Source organism: Glycine soja, chromosome 11 (genome assembly GCF_004193775.1).
Source record: "Glycine soja cultivar W05 chromosome 11, ASM419377v2, whole genome shotgun sequence".
NCBI lineage: Eukaryota > Viridiplantae > Streptophyta > Magnoliopsida > Fabales > Fabaceae > Glycine > Glycine soja.
Window position 1 is genome coordinate 32,612,656 of NC_041012.1, and position 25,698 is coordinate 32,638,353.

Below are 25,698 nucleotides of genomic sequence, written 5' to 3' on the forward strand. Positions count from 1 at the left end.
AGAGATGCACTACATACACTACTTTTATCTTTATGTTGTACTTTATTTTCTGAGCCGAGCATCCATTTCTATTTTAAAATAACATTATATCATAATTTATTTATTTTTTAAAATCTAAACTATAAGTTATATATTAAAATATTAATTATTATAAATTTTAATTATAATAACTGATATGATATATTTAGAATATTTATTTTTATATAAATTTTAATTATATTAAAAAATATTTGTCATGTGCAATACACACACGAGTTAAAATACAAGTTAAGATAATTTGGGCCTTTGAAATGTGTTTTGGTGAATCTTGAAAGAGTTAATTCTTTATAACTTTATTATTAATTATTATTAATCTTTTAAAAAAGTTCAAGTTTTAACCAAATTCAAGTTTGCTAACCTGTTAGCCAAGATAGATGCAACACAGGATTTCGCGCGTTTCATCTCTTTGAGACGTGTCCTGCTGATGTTTGTTTGTTACTGCAAGCTAATGTGCTTGGAGTGACATCTGCTAGGAGTGTTTTGTTGTTTGCATTTGGTCCTTTATTTCCCATTGATAAAAAAAAATTGCTAACCTGTCATGGGAATGCTTTTAAGTTTTAATACAGCAGATAATAAAAAAGTAATATGGTTTTTATTGCTTTTCTAATACTATATTGAGTAAATTAATAAATTTGATAAGATAATTGAAACTTTATTTAACATACTTTTTATTTAATCTGTATTAATAAAGGTATTTTGCAATTTACTTTTTGCTTCAATCGAATTTGTTCAAGATTTAAAGTCTTGCTTGATTAATTTGAAACAATATTTGTATTTTCATTTTCAATGTGTATAATTTTGGTTCTCCATTTAAGTTTTGTGTAATATATATTTTTCATCCATATACTAACAAGCACTTTGACTACCAACAAGTCGTTTTTCATTCGTTCGTTCTCCACTTGGAGATTCCATAGTTCCTATTAATTAAAATTTATGGTCTTATTTGATACATTCAAAGGAGGCTGGTTTTCCTTTTCTAATTTGTGAAACAGATTCTAGAATAGCTTTGCTGATGATGACTAAAGGTGTTGCAAGCCATAATCCTCATGTTTCAATCATTACATCAATAAGGTCCTTGATGGAACAGGATTCAAGGTTACTCTTTAGCATAGAGAAGGAAATACTAATTTAGGATTAGACTGAGTGAGGTCTATTGAGAATTTTAAGAGAATTTTTTATTTTAAATAAAAAATTTATATATTAAACTTTTTGCTAAAATACGTTAGTAGTTGTTAATAAATATTTGAATTTTATGTTTATTTTTTAATAATTTTTTTTTCTGATAAAACAAAAAAATATTTTTAATTTTTGCCATTTTTTATAGTCTGATAGATTAACGAATTTGATATTTCATGATAACTTTTTTTCATTTGTTATTAGTCCCTTTAAAAAAGATTAATAACAAGTTTTTTTTTAAGGGAGTAAATATAATTTTTTTTATGCATTAAAAAAAGTGTCAAGAATAAAAAATAAAGTTATTTTATTAAGAATTCAATAAAAAAATTATTAAAAATAAATATAAAATTTAAATATTTATTAAAAATTAAAAATATATATTAGACTAAATGTTTTTTCAAAATATATGACCTTTTTGTTAATACTTAGTGACTTTTTTGTTTTATAAAAACAAATAAAAATATAACTTTTTGATGGACCTAAAGCTTAAATTTTACTTACTTTACCCTCGGATCCATGGTGTGTTTTTTCACAGCTTTTTTTGTTTATTTCCGGGAATATGGAGTTGAAAAAAATATATTCTCGTATAAAACAATTATTGCTAGATATATCACATTTTTTTTAAATACCCAAAAATACATTCCTGTGTTATATTCCAAAAAGAAAATCTCAACATTAAAGAAATAGTTTGTGAAACAAACGTCCCTCTTGCTTTACTAAAAAAGCCCAATTTTACTAAAGCCTAAATAAATAAAAACATATACATTAAAAATATTCCTAATTAAATTTTTTTTAAAAAATAAGATAAGAATATCATAAATATTTTCTAGAAGAAGTAAAATTTTTTTTATAGAAGCTCCACTAATATTTCGTAATATCAACCTATCTAATTTCTTGACTTTTTTCTTTAATTAGTAACTCCCTTTTTACTCCTAATTGAGATTCTCTTTCCCTATAAAATGAAATAAATGTAAAATAGTGAAATAAACTAAAAAGGTAAAAATATTAAAATTCTAAAAAATATATTCTTAAATATCCAAAAAATAATTATAAAAATAATAAAATAAAATATAACTATATGCAATGTATCACAAATGATGATAATTTTTGTCTTAAATATTATTAAAAACTCTATTATACGCACCAGTCCTCCATGTATCACATTATCTATTAACTATTATCTACAAGCTGATCCGGGGTGTGAAGTCTAAGAATTTACCTTGTTCATATTCACTCTCACGTGCGTTAATTCTAGATTTTGATAAGTATAAATAATATTATTATTTTATATCGAGGGCTTTAGTCTCTCTTTCTTAAAAAAAAAAATTTATTGATAGGTTTTGGTCTAACTTAATGAAGTACATATCACATTTTATTTATATTTACTTAAACTCCCACAAAAATTTTCCTTAACTTTATATACTACTGTTTTTTTTTTTTTTGTGTGTGCTAAAAACAAGATACGCTGAACAGGTGGTCTAGTTGTCTTTGTTATTAAAGTTGATATAGGATATGTCTCGAAATAATTCCGGGATGCAACTTATCACATTCAACAATATAAACTTCAAAATTAAGTACTTGATTGCTTGGGCAAAGACATGACTTTTCATTGCAAATGTGTGTCAAAAGCATTTCCAAACAAGTTATAAGCGTTGTCTCCAACCACCACTTGTTTCATCCAGCTGAAAATATGAGGAATATTGATTCTGCACCCGAAAGAAAACACCACATTTTCAAAATTTTCCATGTTTGATGATGTTTCATGAGGGTTTAGTTGACTAATTTACCTGTACTTGCATGTCAAATGGAGTGTATGGTGTAGCATTGTGCAGGACCTGATCATGAATTCCATGCAACATTGTGGAAGTACTATGGTTCATGGATGACGAGTCCGATGTGCCTAAATCATATAATGAAGTGTTTGACACATTGGAAAAGTTTGCAGCTATTGAAAGGAAAAATAGTTGAAATTGAAACTGAAAGGATCTTACTTGAAACTGACATTCCTTGATTTGGTAGTGGCAAAGGAGATACACTTGTGGAATTCAAGCAATACATGGAGTTTGCTTGCCATGGACGGGGCATAAGAGATGGATCAATAGAGTTATTGCTGGGCATGGCATACATTGAGTCTCTTGGCCTTGGTTGAGACACAAGGGACAGGTCTGAGAGGTTAACAAAATCTTCTGGTCTTGGCTCGCGTGCAAGAGAAAACTGTTTGAGATTGTTGCATGGCATGCAAGACACGAAGTTTTCTGGCCTTGCTTTAGACACAAGAGATAAATCAGAGAGGTTAATAATATCTTCTGGCCTTGGCTCATGAGCACGAGAAAACTGTGAGAGATTATTTGGCTCTTGTGTAAGAGAAATCTGTTTGAGATTATTGCTTGGCATGTAAGAAATGAAGTTTTCTGGCCTTTGTTGAGACACAAGAGACAAATCTGAGAGGTTAATAATATCTTCTGGCCTCGGCTTATGCGCATGAGAAATTTGTGAGAGATTATTGCTTGGCATGTAAGAAATGAAGTTTTCTGGCCTTTGTTGAGACACAAGAGACAAATCTGAGAGGTTAATAATATCTTCTGGCCTTGGCTTATGCGCATGAGAAATTTGTGAGAGATTATTGCTTGGCATGCTAGACATGAAGTTTCTTATCCTTGATTGAGGCACAAGAGATGATGACTCTGGGAGGCTAATGCTAGGTCCTGAGATCACACTTGTTGTCGGATAAACACGGGGAGACAATGTGTTGAAGTTCTCAATTCTTCCACTAGAACTTTCTCCTTTGTCATTATTTAAAAACCTGTTGCTCAAAAGAGTAGCAACATAAGCATTCCAGCTATCATTTGTATTGGTCTTGTTTCCTTGATAAGGAACATCCTTTATGTTAACTCCACCAACATTATTGTTGTTGAAAATTTTGTTTCCCTGAGCTGCAGAGCCAGGAATGGTGGTGAGTGACCTATTGAGAAAGGGAATGGCTAAAGCAAGTGTCTGAGCATTGAGAACTGTAGGCTGTGTTTGTGGAGTTGGAGTGTCAACATTGCATAGTTGTTGATCCCTTAGTGCTTCTAGTTTTTTCGCCGCAACCCTTTTAGCCGTTGGTCCCAAATCTTGTACAAACCGTAACAGACTTTCTTTGTACTTAATTGAATTTGTCTTCAACTGCAATACCAACATGCATTATGAATGGTAATAGTTTTTATAATATAAAAATAGGATTCTTGAAACATGTACATGGAAAGTAATATTAATTGAGAGTTATGTGGATATGTTTCATAAGGAATTAAGAATAGACTATTGTTCTTCTTTCAAATTTTTAGCCATCATTAAATCAGTTCTTATGTGTAGAGTGTAAGTTCCACTAGTTAGAATGTTTTTATGCGCAAATGTGACTCCATATGATGTACTTACTACTTTATTACATATCCAATGTGTATCTTACACTCTTCCCAACTATTACTCGTATTTATTAATTATTATCAGTTTGTATGGTTGTTTGGATGAAGAACAAAACTTACTTGAATATTAGGATTGCTAGCACACAGAACCTCTGAAATCAGTGGCTTGCTTGTTGGCCAATACATATGCCTCTTTTCTATTTCAGGTACCATAACATGAGTAACATTTTTTCTCTCTATATTAAGAGGAAAATACAGTTAGTTGGTTGCTCTTACTCATTGAAACAATAAGAAAAAGAGAATAAAGTAAAAGTTGAAATAGTTTTGATGTACAAATTATTTATGAGTTTTTCTTTAATTAATATGTACAAATTGGATCTGGTTCCTCTAAAATGAGTAATTAACTTTAGAGAATAAAGTAAATAGTTAATGAGTTAGTATTACATGCACATGCATAACAAATCATGGATGGATTAATGATCATGAAAATGATGTCAATTACATAGTTGTTAGCAGGGAAAGGGTACCACTCAATCCTCCTCCCTTTAAATATTTTCAATTCATTTTCTAAATATAGTGAAAGGAGATTTGTTTTTCTAACCAAAACATGCAATTTTTATTCATCACTGGTAGAATGAACAAATGACTATTAAGAGTACATGAAGGTTAAATGAGGATCGAGTTTCCATACTAGCAACTTTTGGAGAAACCCTCCGTGAGGTTCCAAGTTTCCCATTTTGTGGCTTTCTAGTTGGGCATGTCTTGTCTAGGGAAAGTTCTGAATCAAAATTTTGAGGCTCAGCAAGAGCCTCAAAAACGCACTTAGCATCCCTGCTAATATTTTCAGCCTGAAAGAAATAATATTGAACAAAGCTTATTCAAGATTTTATAGTGCATAAAATTGAAAATTTTAAAGTTTTTTTCTATTTTATTTGCTCATACCACTTGGTGATATTTTGAGGTTGTTGGATAGACATCCGTTGCATTGGAGAGCATTAGAAAGACATCACGCTATGCATCATTGAAATCAAATGAAACATCAGTATTTTTTTTTATTGGTATGAAGTAATCCTTATTAATAAGAGACACAAGTTGTTACCACTTGTGTCAAACATTGTTGGTGAATGAAACATTAGTTTGACTATGATAAAAGTGTTTCAAAGCTAGGTAATAAATAAAGAAGTGATATGTCACAAAAGGTTTAACGACATGGAGCTAGATACTTTAATCATATTATTTTGGATTAGTTGTAGTCAATGGATGCACAATGTGTTATGTGTAAGCCATAAGATTTAGGTATAACAAAACCAAAATAATATAGATACTTATTCTCAAAATAATTAAGACTCATTCCCTCGCTTATTTGATTACAGGGAAAAAACAAAACAGCTGCAGTTGATAGAAATTACAGTTGGAATTGAATGTTGTGTAGAAAGGTGAGTCAGAAGAATGTTTGTTTTTCTTTTAGTAAAATGTAATTTTTTAGTAAAGACAATTCAATTTTTTTTCTTGTCTAAGATACTCTTGAAAATCACACTAGACCTAGATTAATTTAATTTGAGTTAACTGAACTCATTTAAGAAGGTAAAGCTCACCTATAACATCTATTTTTTCATTGCACTTGTGAAACATATAGAATTCAACAATGTTATTACTTATTCATGGTACAAAATGGAATGGATGATCGCATTAATGTTCCTTGTTTTTTAATACTTCTTATACAAATATTCTTTTTATTTTAGATATTATACACTTGTACTCTTCTTTTATGTATTATTCTTACAATCTGACACTCTTGTTATGTTTTTGAAACTACAAAAATCTTTCTTCCTTTATACGCATATCTAGTACAAAGTGTCTTTAAAAATAACATAGGTAATTAAGTATAATTTTTAAATATAATAGTTGTTGATGTAATTTGTGCTAATAATAAAAATAACAAAGCAAAGCAATAAGGTATGATATGTGCTTCAAACCTTGAACTGTTCGAGATTTGTGTACAAGCTCTCGTGAATTTTTGCCCTTATGGTACCGAAATCCATTGGTTGCTTCACAATTTCGTAGTAATTTTCCACCTTTCAAAGTGATCATTCAACATAGTTAACAAATCTCAGTTATCAAACATAAGAGAATTAATTTATTAGATCTTCAAATTAAAAGTAAACAACTAACCACATCAAAACTAATTGGTTGAGCAAGTAGCTCATTTGGGTCTTCCCTTCACATTTAAACAACATTCTAGTGAGATTTTTGTAATAGAAAATTATATATTTCATCCATTTCTAAGAATTTAAAAACATTAATAAAGTAATATGATTTTTACCTTTGTAGGAAATCTATGATTATTTGAAGGATGTTCTTTAGTGACACACCATTTAAAGATGAGTCTGTAAGTGAAAAGGACAACAATTGTATTTATATCATTATACTAAGGAAAAATCACATGTAATGGAAGTATTCCCGAGTGATATTGCTAAATCTACTTGTGTCTGCTCAAGATAGTTATAAGCATACCATTTGATCCTGAAGTGCTTACATTCTCAGAGTGTCTTTCTAATTCCTGTATTGATGACATTGAAATGGTTGAAAAAGTAAATGAACAAATTAAGGAAATATAGAGGATATTTGCTAGAAAAAACAAATAGGAGACTCAAACCTTTCCATTGAGAAAGGGTGCAACCTTACATGCAAGTGCGATATCAAGTTTTCACTAAAGTAATCTTAAGCTCAATATTTCTGTGTGTGTGTGTGTATTAAAGGAAGTTGGAGATGAAATTATATTAAATAGAATTAATATTCGTTAGGAAAGAAGTGGATAATAGAGATATTTTTTCGAGAAAAATATTTATGTATAAAAGAAATACGTAAGAAATTAACCACTATCAGATGGTTTGGTTTAGACAATCAATTATCCTCACAAAGTTTACTTAAAGGGAAGGCAAAAACACTACCAAGAAAGAACCAAGTCTGATAAGTTTTGTTATTAGTAATACTATATTGAACTCCCTATTCTTTTATATTTTGTGTTTATTGGAATCAATAGGTTATCATGAAAACTCCAATCTAAAATAGACTCAATTTCATGAAGAATCATTACTTGATTTTTTTTCAAAGAAGAGTTATATTTCAATTTTGTAAATTCTATCATGTAAAAAAATTATTTAAGTGAGACACATTAATGTTTTTAAATCCACCTATTTGAATAAAAAAATGTAATTATTTATCTATATCAATTCATGAAACTAATATTTTGACATTAGTAAATTATACTCCCTTTGTTCCTTTTATCTATCTTTTAAGGTTATTATATAGAAATCAAGAAATGCAGTGATTTTCTTGATTTTAAAAAAATTGTTGTGAATTTTCCTATTTTTAACCCTTTCTCTCTCCACTCCACAATAAATAGATGAGTAAATTAATTAAAAATTATGAGGCAAGTCAGGATATATTTGATAAAATAATAATTAATGTGATTTTGAACTTTGCGGGCGAGATAAATAGGAACAATTTTTTTTTTTTGAAAATCTGACAATTAAAAAAAGAAGAAGTAGTATATTGCAACTCACAATATTTAATGAGTTCTCATTGTCAGATTCACAAATCATAAATATTATAAAATCAACAAAAATAAAGAAAATGCATAGGTATTTGCATTCAAGAAGGGACATTTATAATATTTATGCTCTGTTCAGTTAAGATGTTCAAAAATAAAATAAAATCATGGAGGCACACCTTGATTGAAGAGATCAGTTGATAAAATTCTTTGCTTTTGTGTCCTTTCTTGGTTGAACCCTCTTCATGCTCACTAAAATCCCTCAAGTCATCTTGTACTTCAATTGTTGCCTTTCCTTTTTGTTTGTCATGATTCATTGACTTGTTCTTCCTTTCCAATGCCAACGCTAGTTTCCTTTCTCTTTCCTTGAGCTTTTTTTCTTCCAAAGCAATGATTCTAGAACTCCTTCTTCTGCCCATCCATTCTATTTCATCTTGAAATTTCATTCGTTTTCTTTTTGACCCTATATGTATCAAGACATGCATTTGAGAAGGTAGACTCTACTGTGCATTCTATTTACATCATTGCCTTAAATATGTTTTTTCTTTTTGGAAAATTTAGTCAATTTTAATATAAAAAGTATCCTATCTTTGATTTTATTTAAACGCATGTCTTTAGTGTCTTGTAAATTTAGTTTTATTGAGAAAAAACTAGGTATAATCATCTTTGTAATTCATCAATGTTTTTATTTGTCATATTATAACTTAAATGAGTAAAACTATAATAGTTACTAGACATGTATTTCAATAGAAAAAGGAAGTATGTGCATCTCATGCTATTTGACACTTAAAGAAAGAAAACAGAGAAGTTTGAGTTTGAAAAGTAATATGATGTCATATAAAAAAGGATAGAGAGAAATTGTGACATTATAGGTGTTAATAAGGTGTCCTTATAAATTTTAAAAAATGGACAAGGATAGATGGTTCAAGTGTTAAATTAAGTAAAATAAATAAATAATAGAAGCATTAAATAAGTCAAACAAGTACAAGTGAAACTTGGGGAAATATTTTAGTTGCTTTTAAAAGATCTAGAATCCAACCATGAAAGCAAGATTTACAAAAAAAAATAATTAAAGTAGATAAGTGAAGATGAAAAACATCCAACTAAAATAGAATTATGAAATAAATAAAACACATGCCTATGTTAAATATTTGAACTTTTAATTTTAATCTAATAGCTATAATTAAAACTTTTCACTTATCACAATATACAAGAATTATCACATAGTACATTTTATACTCTCTCTCTCTCTCACACACACACACATATGTGGAACCAAATTTCATTGAGTGGTTAGTCGAGTCGAGTTAGATCAACTCAATTGACTCATTACTAGTCTTACAACTTGACGAAATGTAAACTTGTTATAATAGATTAAAATAAAACTATGAAGTAATTAATGAATTCCTAATCTAAATATTTATCAGGGGATACAAAAGGAAAAGAAGGGGGCAGGATTTGAAGGAATTAATGTTTATTCCAAGTCAGTTAGTCAACTCATGCATGAAAATCTTGAAAGGGGGCAAATTGAGAAAACAATTAAACATAATAATTAAGGATACATACAAAGGCATGCTATTTTGTGACGGAATGATGTTTGAAGGAAACTTGATGTTATAAATAAGTCAAATCATGGATGCAAATCATGTAGGGAGGAAAATTAAGAAGAAAATAAAAGAAAACAAAACGTTTGGAAATGAGTTAATGGTAAATGCTAATAAAATAAATTGAACAAACAAAACTAGTATATGATATTAAATTGATTTAAAGAGCATCTTTAGTGAAAAATTACTCAGAAGATGGTAAAGATACATACCCATGTAGATAGACATCATGAACCTGGATAGAAAAGGTCGAACAAGAAAACATCATCATTACACCATAAAAAATATAACACTAATTTTCAAGTCACAAAAGAAAGGTAAAAGGTAAGAAATTAACCAAAGTCTCTGGTCGAAGAAAGTAGGAAGAAGAAACCTCTTCTTTTGAAAGCTAGAAATTTTTCAAGATTCACAAATCTCTATTTTTGTTCAACATGAAAGAACTTTACCACATTCAACCAATATATAAGTCTTGAGAAAAGCAAAAGTAGTTTCTATTTGATTAAAATTACTGGAAGCTAGTATCATTGTCGGTGACAGTTTCAGTAATGGCTTGTAACGTAAATTTGACAACCGGTCCTCCACTCAAAAAAATTTTTTTAAAAAAAAAGTTGCTTCAAATAAGCCTCAATTTTGATGCTTTATTATGTCTTTTTTGATATGACAAAGTTTATAAAATTAAAATTAAATAATTTTTAATAAAAAATATTAAACATATTAGGCGTTTTGTTTGTTTTTCTGAAAGTAAAGAATTCTTACATCACTAAGATTTAGCCAAATATAAGAGTGATATTTATAAACTATTAATGAATTATTGTTCCATTAATTCTTAAGCATTTTAAGTAAAGTGTTCCACTCCATATAAACTAAAACTAAAACAAAACATCTAAATTTTTATCTCTAATTAACAAAAAAATAGCTTTGGACAGATTCTCACCACTAATTTTTCACAAAATTTAGCAATGTTGGTTTTAGCAACTAATATTTCTCTATCATAAAACATTTATCACTAGTCATTTAGAAATAATTAAATTTTATCTTTGTTTAAGTTATTTATTTATTTTTTGTTTTGTATTTTTCTTGTACTTGTAAAATAAGAATACACAATATACATGCATTGATATAATTTACAGAAAAATATATCAAATAAACTTTCGTTAATTAACTTTATTCATTCATGGAGTTCTCTCTACATTATTGAATACTATATAAGAAAAGAAATAAAAACATGAGTTTTCTTCCTTATTTTTTAAACAATGCTACTAAATAATTGTAGATATCTACATGACGAATAAACAACATTAATTTCTAACAAAAACACAAAAGTAACCACGATAAATTAAGCATTACAATATATCATTTCCAAAGTTTATAAAATAATATTTTGGAACTAAAAAAGAAGCAGAATGATCTACTTTCGACATGCAAAATATCTCTAATTTTTTTTTTAAAAAAAACATTACAACATGTTAGAAATTAAGTCTTACTGCATATTTTTACTCAACAACCATTTTGTGTATTTGGATAATCTTGCAAATAACAAAACTTTTAAAAAAATTAGGCAGGTTCATTGTCAATATGTAATATAATATAAAATATGACAAGTAATCAATGGTTAAACTCTTCTTTTATAAGTGTAAAAAAAAACTTCCAAATTTTAGTTACGTGTAAAAAATCATTTTATATTTGGCATAGTTTCAACGAATTAATGTCTTTTTCAAAAGGACAAAGTTTATCGTTGGCATTTTTTATGCATTTTATGGGTGACATATTTGGTACACAAATTTTAGATTTCGATACTAGTGTACTATAGGTAAAATTGAAGTGATGATAGAAACATAAACTAATCCTAAAAAATCTCTTGGCCTTACCCCTATCAACACAAATTACCATCCCAAAACACCATTGCCACCATCTTTTGTGTCACTCTTCAACCACAATCCACTACTACAAATGAACCTTTTTAAGTCGGTTGTAAAGAACATTTTACGACGGTTTTGAATCATCGTAAAATATAGTGTCGTAAAATGTGTCAACATATACAACGATGATTTTGAACCCATCTTCATATAGTGGTATTTTTAAGACGGCTATTGAAATAACCGTCTTGGAATATGTTGCTTATCAAAGGCGATTTTGGATTGTTAACCGTTATAATATGTCTGCTTTTTAAGACGATTGTTTCAAAAATCGTCTTAGTATTTGTAACTTTCTATGATAATATGTGTAACTTTCTATGACGGTTTTTGCTATAACCGTCTTAGAAAGTGAGACATATTAAGACGGTTTTTGAAACAACCGTCTTAGTATGTCTCACTTTCTAAAACGGTTTTTCTCATAACCGTTTAAGAATAATTTTTTTTTATAATTTTTTTGGTGCGGTTTTATATTATTTGTAGTTTTTTTAGGTGGTATTTTTTTTTCTAAACATTGATTAGAAGCAAAAGTATACTTATCATTTTTAACAATTGTAAAATCATTTAATTACATAATAGAAGAATTTACATATTTAATGATAGTCTACAATTTTGCAAGAATTTAAATTACTATACAATATCTAAATTGCTAACATACAAAGTTTGTGGCCAAGAGGTCATTGAATGAACCTAAATTTCCAAATCGTTGCCAGACACCTCCCATGCAACTTAAAAATCTTCCTTGACTAATCTCAGTTTTGCATCCAACACAGAATCTGCAACCAGATTTTACAGAATAAATGTTAAATCTTTGTTTCTAATAATTAATAAAGATTCATGAAACCTTGAAAAATAAATTTCAAAGATGTCAATTATATGGATCCACACTATTGCAACAGAGGAGAGTATTTCAATTTTATTTATTAGATGATCATGAAATCACTCCAAGCTATTCCATAGCAAGTGCTCATGGATCACCATAATTATGAAATCAAGTTATGAAATGTTCATTTTAATAACTACTATTTTTTAAAATTTTCCTCTAATTGAAAGGTACTTAAGAACACTAAGGAAAACCAATGCTTGGAGGGTGTGATGCATAAAATCCCAATACAACATTTATCCCAGTTCAACTATTTCCAGAGTTAATAAAAAACCAATGCATTTCATCAAATTTGTAGCCTAGTGTAGATAGGAATATTCAAAATAAATCATGTTCAAAGACAAGTCATGCAAGAGGAACTCCTAATGAAGAGTAAAATATTGAATACGCTAATTATTAGACTAATTACTAGATTATTATGTCATATATATATATATATATATATATATATATATATATATATATATATATATATATATATATATATATATATATATATATATATTGGAATGCAACAAACAATTTGTTTCGGTTGCAAAATATTGACTTACCTACTCTAGCATAGCACCTTTTTGATTAATTGTTTTCCCAAACTCAAGTGTTGTTATTACAGTTATGAGCTCTAACAAGAGAATGCCAAATCCAAAGACATTTGTTTTGTCGGAAGATTGGCTGGTGGAGAGGTACTCTGGTGCAATGTGTCCAACAATGCCACAGATAGTATTTGTGACATGGGAATCAGCCTGTAGACAATAGTCATCTAGAAGCACATTGGCATCACATTGGTGCAAGGCCAAAATCTCCAACAACAGCCTGAAACAATCATCCAAAAGCACATTGGCAGCCTCACTATGTGTCCACTTGTTATGTTTTTGTACATGGGATCCTCCAGTGATATATCCTGGGACAAAAACATCAAATCAGAGCACATGAATTCACTTTCCAGTCTATTTGTAGTGCAGGAGGACAAGTGTGGGTACCAAAATTCTCATAGTTGACCTGTGGGCAATATCAACAGTGATATCTACTGATCCAGTGTATATAAATTAGGAGAAAGATTTAAGTTGTCCACAAATTATTACAAGCTTTCACAGCACAACTTTCATAAAGCACATGAATGGAGAATTTATTTGACCTCATCATCAACTCAAAAACCTCCCATGTAATAATGTTTGGAATCTTTATGTCCCGTGCCTCCTTCTCCTGTCATACAATAAATTACTTGCATATCAGACATCAAATATATTATAGTGCAAAATATGATTTTTTTTTTAAAAGTTCCTATTGTTGAAAGGAAAAGAAAACAACAAAAATAACTCAATTTGTGTGTCAGTTGCACAGCAGAGAGTGTTATCAGTAGATATGGTTAAGAAAAGATAGATTAATTACAGATATCCTAATTAACTAATTACCATAATTGTGTAGATCATATAATATGGTGAGCATAAAATCGTTTGCCTGCAGCAAAGTATGAAAATACCAGGTTATCTACAAATGTCAACTAAAACTACAACACTGCATTTTAGGTAAATTATTTTCCAAGCAACAGTTTTAACAAAACAATGTGAATGAAAAAGCATCAACCTTGGATGAAAAATGTAACGTAGGAGAAGGTAGCATTGTTTACATACTGCTCTCCCAATTACACCTGCAAGAAGAAAAGTATAGGATCAAAGATTTTAAAACTTGCCAAAATTACTTGTGGATCCATAACTATTTAGAATTTTAGACAAGACAGAAAGTGAGTAGCGCATCAGGCTTCTTATGAATATGCAAGTGGCAAAAATAATATTTGAAGACATAGGCCATGTTAACTACAGATTATTGGATCTGCAGGTGTAGATGCTAATTAATTAGAGTATATATAAGTAACTAGACACCATCCCCAATATTCAAATCAATATTAATCATCAATTTAAAGAGATATCACATGTCAAAGAAAAATCCAAATCAGAAAAAAGAAAGCCACCAGTGTTGTTATCATTGACTACAATATGCTCAAAGGATCGTGATATATAGTGCATGTTGGGTTTGTGGGTCTGGTTCCACCTAGTGTACCCGTGTCCGGTGGCTTAAATAGGGAAGATCCCATGTCTGACCACTATAAGTCAGTCGTTCAAGAATGTTTTTTTAAAAGAAAAATACTTATACCAAAATAAGGAGCATTAAGCCATGTCCCCATTAAGGTTTCCATCAGCACAATTCACATGTTCATTGTTGCCCACTTAACACATTCATGCCACTAATACAAACAAGTCACACAAATGCATAAGATTCTAACACTTCATTATAGAAGCACTACTAATGCTCAACCAAAATTGCCTAAAAATAAAAGAATTTTTCATGTGGAATAATTCCCAATCAGCAGCAACTCGTCTTGGTGGGAAAGAATGTTGCCCAAGATGGAACTTTAGAACCCATGGAAGATGACTTAACTACTTTGCAATTAGCCTCGAAAAGAACATCTTGCACAAGAAGAACTAATTTACAATGAGGAAGGTCTCCACTGATTGCACAAAATGTCAACCAGTATTTGGAAATAACTTTTATGATTTACACATTTACATGACATTCCAAGATATAAGTATTTTTCACCCTTTTGACATGAAGAGTATTATTCACCTTTTTCCTACAACTTGTTGAAGTCTCTCATGATTTACATAGCCAACCAAGCTCACTGTTTTAAACAGACAACTCGCTCATCAGGATCATAAACAAAAATTGTTCCCAAAGCTTTCTTTGCTTCAGAAAATAATAACACTAAAAAATCAGGTCATTCACTTTAAATTATGACCAATAATATTAAAGTACATTCAAGCATTCATTCATTTATTCGGAAACAATTAGGAGATTAAAATATTTGCTCAGGAAAAAAGGATACAATAAACAAATAACTATATACAAATCCATGCTATCTGTTCATTTTCACCATCATTCTTCGAAAGAAATAAATGCCAAAAGCAGACAGAACATGATACCTCATACATGGCTTCGAGCCTTTTGAGCACCAGATCGAGGAATAGCCAACACAGTTATGAGTCCACTGATAAGGGCTGAAATAGCTGCCACAACAAAGGTTAGGGAGTTTCCTCCACCAAATAGCTGATCCCATGGTCCACTTCCCAGTGACACTATTATCTGTTTAAAACATGATAAAGATGTAACTTAGTAGCTCCAAAACATCATTTTCTTAGAATTGCATACAGTATGTTTGGAACAATAAAATAGTAGGAAATGATTTAATATATAAATAAATTTTGTTAGCGTAGTTATAAAATAGGAATTTATTAGATTTTTTTAGACTCCAGCTGTCATAACAGAAAGACAGCACAAACTAACTTTGACAAGGTGTTGACTGTTGAGTTAGGAACTGAGAAGGTGCTGACTTGGCTCAACTGATAATCTAACACAACAACCACATATACAAATAACAACCATATACTTCATAAACTTTCAAAATGTTGCAAAAAACATTGTCAAAATATTCCCTGTGATTGGTTTACCACATCTCTGACACTGCTAGTTAACTGAGGGTGGTGACTGAACCAACTTGACTAACAATCTACAATTTCATGAACTATTTTGAAATTTTAATAATTTGAAACTAAGAGGACTATCTTTTACAATTTCAAGGTTTAAAATAGTAATTTCCTATTTATTTTTTCATAACAAGCTCCAATTGAAGAATCGATTAATCTAGTCACTTCAATGTAAAGGACATACTATCAAATCCAATCAAATCACACTTTTAAGGTTTCAAATACAACGATAATAAGTGCACCTATATGCAAGTGGGTTTCTTTCAAATTCAATTACAATGGATGAAAAAATTAACAGTTTCTAACAGAAAATATTTATATGCAAGTGACTTCATAATTTATGTATACCATATTAAAATCTGCCAGTTTCTTGACATGTGATATTTGGGAGAAAACAAAATGCACTTTGAGTTTTCATTGTATCAGTTTGATATTACAAAAGTGTCACACTGATTAAATTTACTTTGATTCAAATAATAGCTATTCTCAAGACTTAGGACTATTGTCTTATCAAGCGGCATGAAGCAGCACATAATGCGCCTTGTGACTCAGGACCATTAATTACATTCAATTCAGGATAGCATATATCAAATAATAAAACTAGACTATGTTCGAATAAAAATTTACTAAGATTATGCTTCACACTAGGTTGATACATAAATGTAGTTTGACTTCCCATAATTGTTCAAAAGAAGAAATACCTATGGGACCACTATTGCCAGATTTAGGACAAAAAAATGAGAGAGATTATACAACATAAGAGTTAAGACAATTTAAGCTGATATGTATTAGCTAAAGCAAATCAATTAATGCAACTAATATGTATTAGCCACATATTCAATGTTGATAGGAAAGGAACAATATGCTTTTAGCAATAGAGTAGGGCAACTTACTGCCAGTGGAAACCCAAGAATGGTGCAGATAATCAACACAACTATCACAATGCCAGTTGGTGATAAATCTTTGCCTATATAGCCCATGTTATTTGCCACATAGGTTACTACTAGCATTGCAAGAAAGCAAATAGTCATCGATGATATTTGAGATTCCCCAAACAAAACCAGCTCCCCGCTTCCTGCATAGCCTCTCCATGAACAATGATGTTAATGCAAGAACAATTGTTAACAATAGAATTAGAATTAGAACATCAATAGACTATTTGCCAAATGTTCTTTCCCCTTAAATTAAAATCTATAACAATAGAATTAGAACATCAATAGACTATTTGCTTCTTGCTGTTCAAATCAATTGAATTGCTTATCCATTTGAATCTTGGTCAATTGTACATTTTCAAACTCATTGATTCTTGGGGACCAAAAAGAACCATTAAATTGTAGAATAAATAGTAATGAAGATTACAGAAAATAAAATATGAAATTACCTGTGGGATCCACTTCACGGGATATTTTAATTGCATCAGATGTTGCAAGATCTACAATCTGGTTGGCCCTCTGTATTTTGAAAAAACCATCTGTTAGCATATCACTCTCAAATCACCATAATAAATGTCTAACAATTCCCACAGGGTTAACCAAAACAAAGGACCAAAAAGACACATCCAATTCGTTGCTTACCTACTGCTACCTTTGTAAGGCCAGGAAGATCAATAGGAGTCAAGTTAACAACTACAAATGTCCAAGGAGTCATAGTAAGTTGAAAATTTGGATGAAAATTAAGGTGAAAGATATGAAGAAGTGTGCAACAATGTGTATGTATCATTACTAATGTTCTCTATAATTGATTTGGTGTTTTCTCTCACTCTAACCTCTTCCTGTGTATGCTTGGATGCCCCTAACCAAATACAGTTAAAAAAGGAGATGTATCTTAGTAATAGGTTAAGATAACATTCCTGAAATCCAAGTAACTTGGTTTACCCAAGCATCCGAATAAGTAGGTCGCCCTGACCTGTAAAACAAAACGTTGGCTAAATAAATACAACATAATATGTTCGTGGAAGAGACTGATAGCCAGACAGGTGTAAAACACATAAGGTGTGAATAACAGTAACACCTGCTTCTGTGTAACTGTACGAGTCTTAATAAGATACACAGGAAGAAAGAAAGAGTAACACTCACAAGTTCCTTCATTTTTGCACAGTAAAATTCTATTTTGTCTCTAGACTCAATGATTTCCTTCTCAAGTTCTTCCACCTGCATTTAACAAAGCAAAAGAAGAGATGGGAATTGACCGTGTTCAATTGAGCCACAAGAATTTTATGAACCATACATGGATTGCAATAATGATATGTTTCGCACAAATGACAATCTACAATATAATCTTTCCATGCTATCTTCAAAGATACCAGTAACAACTAATAATTTTTGTATCAATAAGTTTCAATCATCATCCAAAAAGAGTAACCACACTTCATGACTGAAACCAAAAATAACTTGAAATGAAAGCCCACTTGCAGAAGGGTTCACTTGTCGAGCACCAGAACCAGTTATCCCTGGTTGTTGTTGAAAAGATTCCAAAGGGTTAAAATGATGTGTTAACATACCTATTTGGATATTGTTTTTCCTCCAGCTTCAGTTGCCACAACCTTTGCATTCATCCTATCAAAATATATATTTTCTAATATGAGACTACAACAAATCAAAACAATTTCATAATAAACAGTCTCCTCACTAAACCATTACGTACGTTTTTAAAAAACAAGTTTGTCACATGAAACAACTGATTAAAATATACCACTAAAGGGTGTCATGAAATTTAAAATATACTCGGTCATAATAATGTACATCATATTTAGCATCTGTTATTTCTAATAGCTAAAAAGTAAGTTGCCCAATTCTTTCGAATTATTGTCATGGCCTCCACGTCTAACGCTGATCCATCCGAGAACCACTACAAAAATAACAATGGAAGACATTATTTGTAATTAAACAAATATAAAGTAACGTGGAAATTGAAATTAGACTTTGTATATATACCTTGTTCCAGTCATCCTTCAAGCCGCCATTAACGATGCACCACATCCAATGCATGACATAGTATCCACACTCGTATCCTCCACTTTGAACATGACTATATTTATCAGTGAAAATAACTATTATACCTTGAACCCTTTAAAAATTACATAGGGCTTCATCTAAATGGCCATCTAACCTTGGGTTCAATCCACCAAGGTGGAGGTTGCTGAGACATGCCTTCCAAAGAACTACTTATTGTCTTCATTGCACTAGTAAACAAAATTATATACGATGTTACTTATAACAAACATTTACCCTACATATTCAACAACAATGACAGCTCGGCTATCTTAAAGTACATTTACACTCGTACCTGTTTATTACAGCTTTTATTGCCACATCAGGCTTCTTTCGCAACGAACAAAACCAAACAACCATGTTTTCCATAGGACACAGAACAAATAGTTGCCAATGCGACCTGAAGTTGACGATTATAATTAGCAAATTTAGAAATCATAACTTTTGTTAAATACCACAAATAATGTTAACTTACTGACGCAAGTATGCTCCTAAGTACAAGCGTTGTTGTGATTCCTTCACCCATGTCTCAATATAAAGTTGACATTGTTGACGGTCCTCCTTACCAATGTGTATTGATTGAGGCTCAAGGAAGCCATACACTGAGCCATCACCTCTGGTTGTAGAACACTCATCCAAATACCTATTTGAAAGACAATACAATCATTATACCACAAATGTATTACATTTACAATTTGTTGCTTATGATAACATTTAGGGTTAAAGGTTGCAATTAAATGACTTACATCATCCACAACTGCAGTATAGAAATGTTTAAACACTTGTGACCTGATATTATTTCAGCCATATCAGCATGTGTAATGTAAAATTTTGCATCTATATTTGGAATTCCAAATCGGCTAGCCTCTCACGGCAGTTCCACTGGATTCATATACACTTCATAAAGTATCTTCATGATTTCTCCAAGTGGATCCTTTGCAACACCTACATTTGACTGATCAACACGTCCTTCTGGCTTCCTTACATTTTGATTGGAATCCTATATGGTTTTATAAAATAAATATTAAATTTAATTGAACAGGAGGTATTGGAATATGCCATTTAATATAGGGGAACCACAAGGAAAATCATTTTACTTACATCGAAGAAAGGTTTCACAAGATTAGTTGGCCAGCCAATGAATGTGTTCATGGCCTCCCTGACATATTCAATCTCAGGCGTGGGAATTGGGACCCTTGCGTCACCATCATAAACAGTAACCATAGAAACCCTCACGACTTCATCTGCGTAAGGAACATTGTGTATCATGCCGCCAAGTTGATACACCTTTCCTACGGCCACCAAATGTTTACTGTCGCCACAAACAACATACAACCCCATGGTATTCTTGTCAACTGCAGATGGGTCCCCAACAACAACATTTGTAACAGCTTCTGCACAACTTTCTTTGGTGCTAACACGTGCAAGCAACACATTCGGGTTAGCCGGTTGTACAGGGGTTGACTGTTGAGTTTGCATTTGGGAAAACCCAGTCTTGATTTCATCCAAATCCTTTTGCATGATGTCCATTTTCTTGTTGCTTTCGTCTTCTAGCTCTTTCCTCCACTCTTGCTTGGGATTACCTATGATTTGAACCAGCTGATCTGGGGTTATCGTTGCCACATAACTGTTAGAGGCACTTGAATGCTGTCCAAAGTAACTACTAATGGTGACACCGTGTCCAACAACATGGACACGACCAGGATGCTCTTCCCAACCAAGCGCAGTGTTCAATATGTCGTTCCGGCCATGCGGTACAAACGTACCTTGTGTGCTTTGTTCTTGTAATTCATCCTGTCACAAATAGCCAAAAATTAGTGAAAAGTTGAATGATATACCATTTACCTATTAAATTTGCCACGAAGGCTTTAATTCCACTTACAATTTTGTCAGAGATTTGTTGAGCTGCTTCAGATGTCATTTGTCCATATTTGTTTGTTCTAGCCATCTTCCACTTAATGTGTCTTACAATTGGGGATGAAGGTTCTACGACCATCGGTGTATTTTCTGTAAACTCAGCTTGATTTTTTCTTGTCTTCATTTTCTCATCCATGAATTTTCTTTCCATAAGTTCGTACCCTCCGCGATACAATACATGGGGGGAGTCATTGAATTTTTTAATCTTCTGTGCTGTTTTCCGAATTCCTTGTGCGCAGTAACAAATACAATGCATTGTGATATAACGTTAACAAAATTTAACTAACAAAACTTGTGAAATATCAATTCAATTCAAACCTGCCAAGTAGGGGTCTGACGACTTTTTGCAAATTGCTCCCATGTTTATCGCTCCATACCATACTTAGAAGCTGCATCTGGGTTATCTTCACCTTGTTTCTCAGCATATATATATCTAGTGGTTAAGGAGGACTTAAATTGCCTCCATCTGTTCGCAACAGTAGACATGACCTTCTTCTTGGCAGCAGTTCCTTCCGGGATGTCAAATTTTCCATGAAATAACAAATAGTTTGTCAAACACTAACTGCAAAAATGACAATTTGGCCTAAAGGAAACACAAATGAAATCAAAGTTTTTAGTTAAGCGCACTTACCAAAATGTCATTCCATACAATATTTTTAAGTGATTCCGGGACAACTTTCCAAGATGAATGCACAATAGGGATTTTCTCCCATGCCACTACCCCTAAGTAACTGTGAAAATTTTCTTTTTCTAGACCAGAACCTCAACCAATAATGGGGTTGATGTTGACAGTTGGTCGTGGTTGATCCAAGGTTCTTGGGGTCAATTTCCTCAGCCTAGTTGCTTGTTGAGTCTTCGATTTTGTGATTGCGCTTGGTGAATCAGCAGGTGGAGGGGATGTAGGAGGTGGAGGGGATCTCGGGGGTGTTGCCATGGGTCCTGCAAAAATATAAAGTTACCCAAATTTGAGAGATTGAACGTGTAAGTATCAAAGTGTAATGAAAGACAAGAAACTATAAATTGAAAATGACTATTGAAAAGTTTAACATTATTGTTTTATTTACCGCATTTAAGTTGGCATATTTTCCCATAAACCTTCATCATTATCGATATGATTTGCATACACTTCATCGTCGCCGTTTTCAGCATTTATTGAAGGCATTTGTGGTGCAAACGTAGGCATGTCGTTAACATCAAGGGTTGCATGATCGGTATCGACAAGGATACCACTTATTTTCCCTTGAAGTACAACTGACCATGTTGAGTCACTAGGATCTTCAACATAAAACACTTGTCTTGCTTGTGCTGCCATGATGAAAGGCTCGTCCTTGTAACCAATCCTTTGAAGGTCAACCAAAGTAAAACCCAATTTGTCTTGACGAAGTCCGACATTTCCATTAACCCATTGGCACTTGAAAACAGACACTCTAAATTCACCATAGTCTAGCTCCCAGATATCGGTTATGACTCCATAATAAGCCATGGAAGCTCAAATAGGATTCTTATCTGATACACTACTAAAGTGGTCCGAATGAGCATCAATCATGACCCCACTATTTTGCACGGTACTTTTATCATCCTGTGACTTTATGTAGAAGGAATAATTGTTGATGTCATAACCCTTCCAAGTGAGGACATTAAGATTCGGCCCAACAGCTAGCAATGATAATGTCTTAGAAGCACTGTCGCTAGCAAATATTGTATTTCTAAACCAATTAATGAAACTCCTATTGTGTTCCTGCAACACCCTCATCATATTCATGTTTAGGTGAGAAGCTGCCACATATTCTTTGTGAGCATCTATGTATGGTATAACCTCGGCTATGTTGTTTAGTACATATAAATGCGCTTGTGATACTTGCTGGTGATCCATGGTTACAACATTGAATCCTCGCATGCCCCTACCTTGCCGTGTAGCGTCATGACAGCTTTCAAGAATACCAAAAGCTGATGCATTTTTTATGTAAGCAGAGCAAAACTTAATAGCTTCTTCTGTCATGTACCTTTCAACAATGGTTGCTTCTGGCCTATATTGATTCTTCGTGTAACTTTTCAACACCTTCATGTACCGCTCAACCGGATACATCCACCTCAGATATACAGGCACACAGAACCGTATTTCTCGAACAAGATGAACAAGTAAGTGGATCATTATGTCAAAAAAAAGCTGGGGGAAAGTACATCTCCAACTGACAAATGATAATGGCAGCCTCATTTTCCAAATCATTCAACTGTTTATGGTCAATCACTTTGCTGTAGATTGCATTGAAGAAAAAACATAGTCGAGTTATTGCAAACCTAACTATGTCAGGCAATATTCCACGAATGGCAACAGGCAATAATTGTTGCATCAAAACGTGACAATCATGGGACTTCAAGCCTACCAATTTCATTTCATCCACTGATACAAGACTCTTGATATTTGAAGAGTATCCTTGTGGGACTTTGACATTTTTCAGACAATGACAAAAACATTTTTTTCTCATTGGTTGAGATTGTATGACATGCGGGCAGCAAATACGTTCAAAGACCTTTTGACACAGGATGCAACTGCTGTCGTACTCCCATTTCTACTAAATCTTGCCGACATTTCAAACCATTTTTTGTCTTCCCTTTAATGTTAAGCAGTGTGCCAACCAAACTGTCACAGACATTTTTTTCAACATGCATAACATATAAACAATGTCTCACATCTAAATTGCACTAGTACGGCAGATCAAAGAAGATGAACCTTTTCTTCCAAATGTTTTTGGGAGCGCCATCTTTTTTGTGTGTCTTCCCATAGATATTGCAAATGTTCTTCACACGATCGAAAACTTCAACACCTGACAAAGGAATTGGTGCACTGTCAATCTCAGATGTCCTATCAAATGCTTTCTTCAGCTGCCTATATGGGTGAAAAGGTTTTAAAAATCTACAGTGTCTAGTATATACTGTCTTTTTGTCATGCTTTAATTGGATGTAACTTGTGTCTTTCTCACAAATGGGACAAGCGAGGTGGCTTTTCACACTATATCCACTCAAATTCCCAAATGCTGGAAAGTTATTAATGGTGCAGAAAATCATAGCACGCAACCTGAAGGACTTATGAGCATTCCTGTCATACACATCAACCCCTTCTACCCAAAATTTAGTGAGGTCTTCAATCAAGGGAGCAAGATACACATCAATGTCATTTCCCTGTTGTCTTGAATCGGTTATCATCATAGACATTATTATGTACTTCCGCTTGATGCACAACCAAGGAGGCATGTTGTAAATGATCAGCAAAATAGGCCATGAACTATGATTGCAACTTAAGCTTCCAAATGGATTCATTCCATCCGACACGAGACCAACCCTTAGGTTTCTGGGATCTTCGACAAACACTGGATACAACTCATCAACTTTCTTCCATTGAGGAGAATCAACAGGATGACGGAGCAATCCATCTTTGGTCCTGCCATCAGCATGCCATGTTAGGTTCTTCACATCTTCTGCATTAGCAAATAATCGCTTAAACCTTGGTATTACTGGAAGATACCAACACACTTTTGATAGGACATCAATGTATGTGGATCCAACTTCACTGGAAGCGCCAAAACTCACTTTGTAGTGTGACACCCCACATGTAGGGTAGTTGCGCAATTCAGTAAACTCATGTCTATACAAAATGCAATCATTACGGCAAGCATGTATTTTTTGGTATTCCATGCCAACAGGACACAATATCTTCTTTTCCTCGTAATGAGTCTTGGGTAACGTGTTATCTCCAGGAAGCATATTCTTCAATAATAACAGTGATTCATTGAAGCTTTTTTCACTCCACCCAAATCTTGCTTTCAAATTGACCAAAGCTAACACCACTGATAATCGTGTGTACTTAGTGCATCCAATAAACAATGGAATCTTTGAATCATTATCTAAGGTGTCATAATACGGTGCATGTGCTTGCCTAAAACCCTCTTGTCCAAGATCACGTAGCATGTCTTCTATATAATCACCGACTTGTTCATCAACTGGACCAGTTGGAGGGGTTGATGACATTTCTGGTAACTCACCATGCCATATCCATTTTGTATAAGTAGGACAGATACCATCACATATAAGGTGTGTTCTAATGTCATCCAAACATTGTCGTCGCCCATTCAAACATTTAAGACAAGGACAGAAGTATAGTCCACCAACGTCAAATGCATTATCTTTAGCAAATTTTAAGAAACCTTCAACCCCATTGTCGTACTCTTCACTTATGCGTGGTCTTTTCATCCAACTTCGATCCATCTTTGTTGTAGTGTCAGACGAGGAACATTATTCGATATGCATGCGAACCTCTCTTTTTTCGTAAAAAGGTGTGACCCTACCCCATTCAGGAAGACATATTCTTACTTCATTCAAACAAACAAGTTAACAAGGTTATGTTAAATTTAACTAAATTTCGACAGCATTTCGCTTTGGTCTCCAAGTATAGGACATGAAAGCAATGACAGCAATTCACCCCGATCATGTTTGCACCCGGAGAACAAAGCAAGATGCAGTGTCCGAAATTTAGTTAAAAATAACATAACATAGTAAACTTATAAGTTTGAATGAAGTAAAAATAATTAGTCTTCCTAAACTGTCCAAACGGACAATTCAAGATTCAATACACAATTAATCCAAACTCTCCGTATTAATCATTGTATTGAACCTCAAACGGGGAAC

At 32.2% G+C, this 25,698-nt stretch overlaps 2 protein-coding genes across 2 annotated transcripts; both read right to left on the reverse strand.

The window, feature by feature from the left end:
- Positions 1-2,658: 2,658 nt before the first annotated feature.
- Positions 2,659-10,232, reverse strand: LOC114375762 (bromodomain-containing protein DDB_G0280777-like). The gene is made up of 13 exons (XM_028333615.1): positions 10,111-10,232; positions 9,986-10,008; positions 8,349-8,632; positions 7,131-7,176; positions 6,940-7,003; positions 6,789-6,834; positions 6,593-6,691; positions 5,559-5,627; positions 5,308-5,464; positions 4,737-4,852; positions 3,207-4,380; positions 3,003-3,115; positions 2,659-2,921 (listed from the first exon to the last, which is right to left on the reverse strand). Exons 2-13 carry the CDS (start codon positions 10,002-10,004, stop codon positions 2,859-2,861), a joined length of 2,250 nt encoding a protein of 749 aa, XP_028189416.1. The 5' UTR covers positions 10,005-10,008; positions 10,111-10,232; the 3' UTR covers positions 2,659-2,858.
- A 13,486-nt stretch (positions 10,233-23,718) lies between these two features.
- On the reverse strand, positions 23,719-25,278 carry LOC114373193. The gene has a single exon (XM_028330719.1). The coding sequence runs from the start codon at positions 25,276-25,278 to the stop codon at positions 23,719-23,721; it is 1,560 nt and encodes a 519-aa protein (XP_028186520.1).
- Positions 25,279-25,698: the final 420 nt, after the last annotated feature.

What these genes read in the sequence shown, in the direction of transcription:
- LOC114375762 (XM_028333615.1), bottom strand. An exon ending in ATCATAGATTTCCTACAAAG is followed by an intron (nt 6,835 to 6,939) that starts GTAAAAATCATA and finishes TTAAATGTGAAG; the next exon opens with GGAAGACCCAAATGAGCTAC. An exon ending in TCAAGGAATGTCAGTTTCAA is followed by an intron (nt 3,116 to 3,206) that starts GTAAGATCCTTT and finishes TATATGATTTAG; the next exon opens with GCACATCGGACTCGTCATCC.
- LOC114373193 (XM_028330719.1), bottom strand. Translation starts at nt 25,278, where the DNA reads ATGGATCGAAGTTGGATGAAAAGACCACGCATAAGTGAAGAGTACGAC.